Source organism: Morone saxatilis, unplaced genomic scaffold (genome assembly GCF_004916995.1).
Source record: "Morone saxatilis isolate NCDOM2014 unplaced genomic scaffold, NCSU_SB_2.0 Contig22, whole genome shotgun sequence".
Taxonomy (NCBI): Eukaryota; Metazoa; Chordata; class Actinopteri; family Moronidae; genus Morone; species Morone saxatilis.
The window spans coordinates 9,479,214-9,485,159 of record NW_023339785.1 but is presented as its reverse complement, the minus strand read 5'-3'; the positions used below and the strand labels follow the sequence as shown (position 1 = coordinate 9,485,159).

Here is a 5,946-nt window from a genome sequence, read left to right as displayed (position 1 = left end):
AGAGAGAGAGAGAGAGAGATGACCTTACATGTGGTTATGGTTACAGGCACGTTGCCCTGGTGACTACTCTACACTTATGGACTATTATAGTTGAGAGATTAGCAGCACCGTTAGTTTTTGTTGCTTCAGCAAACACAAAGAGACTCCTATGAGGTAAAAACAGGAGATTATGGTACTTCAGTGGTACCCTGGTCTGTAATCAGATGGCAACTGGCAGGTGTGGACAGATTCACACACACAGGTACACGCTCGTATGGAGCTGTGTAGATTCACAGGCATGGACCGGGCTGGATGTCATTCAGTAGACGTGTTTGGCATCAACTCAGCAAAGCATGTGTGGTGTCAGCATCTTGATGGACTTTGAATGTGCTTTTTATTCATGTGCAGTTGTCAACTAGTTGTCAGATGCTTGGGGGATGATTACTGTCATTTCAGTCAACACACAGCTGTCTCCCTCCGTTTCTCAACGCACTCTGTGTTCATCCTCTGGAGACCTTGATCAGTGTATGGCCTGTCATGTTGACAGAAGTGCTGAACTGAGTATACGTGCATGCTTATGCATACCTGAGTCCTCAGAGTCCTTGCTGTCTGGGGCATCCTCCATGTCATCATCAGACATCTCCATCTCCTCCTCTCGCCTGATGCCCATCAGCTGCTCGTTGTGCATGTTTCTAATCTCCTAGAAAACACAACCAAAAGAGGAGCGGGTCAGAACGGCAAACACTCATGGGTGATGCACGTTTTAGCAGGTGCTAGTAGGCTCTAGGATCATCAGTGAGGCACCTCTTTGATTTAATTGTTAATGCTAGGCATTAGGTGTAAAGAATGCTTATGATAGATCAGTACAGAACAAAACAAGTGTAGATGAATACAGATGAAAAGGGTGGTCCCAATGCTGGTGCTAAATGCCTCCTCTGGCACAGCGATAGGGCAGGTGGTAGCACAAATATCACCAGATCCCACAGTTTTGTACTTGTTACTGGAAGAAAATAGCACATTCATGCAGCTAAAGTACAAGTAAGTGTGTGAAACTGAAAACCACGGCTGAAAAATACTGATTTAGGACGACAACGCATGAAATGTGTCTTAAGTTTGGTTTTACACCCCATGTTTTATTCTTATATTTGAGTGCATATCTGAAAAACCCACAGTAGTAACTGCAAAAATACCAGTCTTCTCTGTTTAATTTCAGCCTGGCAGACAGATTCACTAATGACCACATCCATCTGGAGACCAGTAACCAGAAGCAGGTTTTAAAATGGTTTAAAGATTAAGGTCAACCCACTGAATTGGACTGGCTGTGAATTAGAGCAAAGCTCCCAGGTGTGTGTCAAGAGAAAAGCAAAAATTCTCATGGTACATAACATACATTGGGCAGTCCATGCTTAGACCAACCAATGGACATACTGTCTATGAGAATCTGTGCTTGTATATGTCAAATGCTAGCAGAGCAGGAGAAAAGAGATCAAGGACTAAGAGGCCTTTTACACTCCGAGAGTTGAAGGTCAGAGAAAAAGGTCGAAACAACGTGACTACAGTGTTGAGGTCGGTATAAGAAATCCATGTAAACATGGGTGGCCTCTTGTAATGCAAAAAAGGGAGATACATTTATTTTTTTGTATATGAACCACTTGATATGTTCTCTGATCCCTACAATTTAACTTACCATTATTTAGATAAAATATCTGTACTCTTTTAAAAAGAGATTATCAATAATACTGAATTATTGCCTCGTCCTGGCTGAAAAAAATGACATTACATGTAATGTATACATCACCTAATATACAAGGTGAGCCAGTTAGGAATTAGCCAACCATTATCTGCGTTGATAGCATTTTTATCATTACACTGATTATACTATAACCTGTAGTGTTGAACTTTTATCGCAGGTCAACAAAGGCTATACAACAAAATCCAGTTGACTCCAGACCACAACTACTTCCATACACCACTTTGTTTAAATGATCAAATTTTGAGATTTGTGCAGTATTATAGCAGTTCTCCATAAAAAAATACCCATTTACTCACCTTTAGTAACCTATCACAGCACACACTACTCCCCATGATATATTTTTTTGCACACAACTATACACACAGGGATTTCTGGTGATTAACAAATGTAAAAATTCACACATTTAACATGTAAAAGAACACAAGTTGAACAGATAAAAAGTGTTTTAGGTACGTATTGAACACATGTACATATACTGTATACAAATAACACCAGTGGACAGAGATATGAGTGAACTATCGATGACAAATTCACCACAACAGACTGAAAAATACTCCTAAAAGCTAAAGGGAGCAAAAAGCTGCCCAAGAGTAAATAAACTTACAACCATCTGTCAGCTGACGTTATCAGCCTGAGCCCATGGCAGAGGTCAAACAGGTACTCTACACACACAAGCACATGCAGACACACAACCATCTGGTGTGTAAGGAGCACACTGTGCACACACACACATCCACGGCATACGCACAAGCGGAAACACACTACATAAAAACACTGATAGAGGGAGGCAGCTGTTGTCTGATTCTGCCTGGGAGCCGCAGCTACTCAACACCACCGCTTGTTCCTCTATATTTCACCTCTAGGCCAGAGAATCATACTGAATATACAATGACTGAGAGTGAAACTGGCTGCCTATTTGATGATAAACTACCCCTAAGCAACTGCACTTACTTACCTATGCTCTTTACGTTGGCCAGAGGCTGCCAGTCTTACACAGAGCAGCCTCTAAGGCAGGTCTGTATGATCAATGTAGAAATAAACCTGCATTAAGCCACATTTTTGATTTTGAATCAAATCACTCCATGTAATGAAAAACAATGACCAGTTGTCCTGGGAGTTACAGAGAATTAGTTCCCGCCTCTGCAGCTCTATGCAGCTTTTTGACACTTTTTAGCCTATTATTTTGGTTCTCTGACCTTTACAAAGAATGTATGGTTGCATCTCACAGCTCTTATTACACCCACATATATAACCCAAAGGCAGCCGTTTCCAGCTCAGGCAATTTGAGTGCGCTCTAAATAAAATGACAGAGAGCTGAAGTAAACAAGTCACTGGTGAAAAAATCTGAACATGTAGCAAGCAAAGAGCCCCAAATATCCACTCAGTAGTTGATGGTAATCAAACCAATGCTAGAAGGCGAATGAATGTTGGATGTGTAAGTAGGCAACTGTTTGCCAACAGGTTAGACATAACAACTTGATTAAAGCTACATGGACAGCGCACATGAATAGACAATTCTGTAAATGTGCCACTTCAGCCATCCTGACTAATTTTCAACTGCATTACTGTAAATGTAGCATAGCACACTTCATAAACACACATAAACCACTTAAAAAACAAGGACAACAATACATAAAACATACAACAAAGCACGCTTCAGGTTATTTGAATAAATAACAACAAAATGAATAAACACTGAAATATTGTTACCTTAAGAAGTTGTATGTGTAAGAAGTGTTTCAATCCAGTATTCACTATATTTTTTTCTCTGTATTTCCTTTTGACTCCTGAGGGAAATATATGGCTCTTTTGCTGCTAAATGCTCCACTCTGTTCAAAAGCTAATCGCTAACTTTGTCAGTCTGTCTGTTGTTTGTGGTAGTGAGTAGGTAGCGTACAGTCAGCTGATTGCGCTATAGTGCTGGTGGACACGATGCTGAGCAAGAGAGTGTGGTGAGACAGAATCAAAAGTTGTGGTCCTTAAAAAGGGACTACAATGAGCTGAGGGCCGCTGAACGCTCCACTGAGCAGTAGAGTCAGGTGATAATTATCTGTAGGTTAATCACTATGAACGACCCCTTTCATATACAAGTAGTCATTTGATCCATTGTTAACATAAAAATACTGATTATGGTAGCTTCTTTTACTATCTATGTTTTAATTCCTTTTTATTTGAGTGCATAATTCCCTAGTGTGTATAAACCTACTTTAACAGACAGCTGCAAATCTGTCTGTTCGCCTCTCACTCCGACACACACACATGAATGAGAATAGAGTCTCACAGGTATAATATAGCGTAAAGTAGCTGGAAGAGGAAAAACTACAAAGAGTGTGTGAACCAGGATGTCTTGAAGGATTTATTCATAGCAATGTTGTCTGAACATATTCTGCCATGGACAGTAGACTCTTTCACTTCACATCTATGGTCACGTTGTAGTCCCTGGTGTACGCAGTGTGTAAACAGCATCTCTATAAAGGAAGTCTGAAAGAATAGACAGATCCCTGAGGCCTTTTGAAAACACTCTGGTATCCTCGTAATAGCTTTAAATACTTCCTGCAACAGTGTATACATAGAGGAGAGGGACTGCCCAATGAGCAGAACCCTAAGAGACCCTCAAGGTCTGAGCAGAGGGAAGACAACAATACACAAGTGGCCTTTATCACGTCACACAACCAGGCATGTACTCAAGTATTTGCATAGGAACATGCATCATCCAGCTTCCTACTTAGTCATCAGGTGTGTGTCAAGAGACCTACACACAAGCCATTATAAGCAGGATTCATTTTAACAAGCAGTTGCAGTTACAGATGGGTAAAAGTTTTAGGTTTCACGTTTTTTCGTTACTCTGCAGCAAATCTGAACATTAGAGTGACAATTTTACTTTGTAACACCTACCTTCAAAGAGTAGTTTTTGTACAAGTTGATTTCTGCTCCTGCTGTGTGTGATACTGCTATTATTGTGTGCTTGCCTACAGTTAGACTCTAAATTACACCAGCTGTTTTTTATACTGAGGTTCAAAGAAACTTACCAATTGGATATGATCATATATGGTCCATTAGACCCAGGACTGCACCACACTCCAGACCCTCCATTACATACAACCCATCATCATGCTAATTAATGCTCCATTTGGCAGGGAGGAAAAAAAATGGTGAGCAGAGAGTGGATGACAAAAAAAGGCATTAGATTTGAAAATTAATATGCTTTTATGCTTCAAGACATTCCTCCTTAATTATCCCCTGAAAAGAAAATCTTCAGATTTGTTGGTACAGGGGGGAAAAGGCTTGTACAGATTTACCTGTGTTCTGGACACCCTTAGAGATGGAAAACTCACCCAGCAACTTGTATCCAATTCGCGGGGGGAAGTCAGTAGTGGAGGGAGGGGAGGGGAGGAAGTAGGGGCAGAGGTTGGGACCTGGGTGTGTCACACTGGCTGGGGTGAACAGGATTCTGTTCTGTAGCCTGGCTTCATTCAAAGTACTTACTGTAATAAGGAGTCTGCTCCTTTGACTGATTTCACCTATTTTTTCTTCACTTGTTTAAATTTGAGTATCGTTATGTGGCCCTACTGTGTGTACTCTAACTATCAGTAGAAAAATAAAGAAATTTACAATGCGTAAAAAGGGAGACAGGCATTGAACAAAATGGGATAAAGTCTAATTTGCCATGAATCATGTGAACAACAGAATGAAATCAAGGTGTACTAACCTCTGCTTGTTTGCGCCACATGTCCAGGTTCTTGCGCTGAGCTTTGGAGAAATGGTCCCATGCCTTTTGTTTGGAAGCAGCTTGGAATACAGACACAATCGTTCAACTGTGGCGGAATGCAGGGAAGGACCAGAGACCAGTCCAGAGACAGAGAGGAGAAAGAAAGACAAGAGGGCAGGTGGAAGGACGCAGAGCAGTGAGAAAGTGGAGTCAACTAGGATGTAAAGAACTGTGTGTGTGTGCGTGGTGTGTTTGGGGCGTGTGTGTGTGTGTGTGTGTGCGTGCATGCGCGCATGTGCGCAAGCGTGTGATCTACTTACCGGCTGATGCCAGTGCATCATCTCGTGGATGGTTGGTCAGATAATTCCCACAAGCCAAACTTAAATGTTTCCCAACATACTTAAATTATACATGATATGCTGGTTCATACAGACTAAAGCCCTTTAACTCTATAGCTCTGTTAATACTGAATTTGATTTTTATTAGCCAGTGGCATGACTGAAAT

General features: G+C 41.1%; 1 protein-coding gene across 1 annotated transcript in view; it reads right to left on the bottom strand.

Moving 5' to 3' along the window:
- LOC118333752 (ecto-NOX disulfide-thiol exchanger 2-like) overlaps nt 1–5,946 on the bottom strand; it is a 162,163-nt gene that overhangs the window by 18,575 nt on the left and 137,642 nt on the right. The window contains 2 exon segments of the mRNA XM_035669531.1: nt 565–679; nt 5,442–5,547. Coding sequence (XP_035525424.1) covers nt 565–679; nt 5,442–5,547 — 221 coding nt within the window.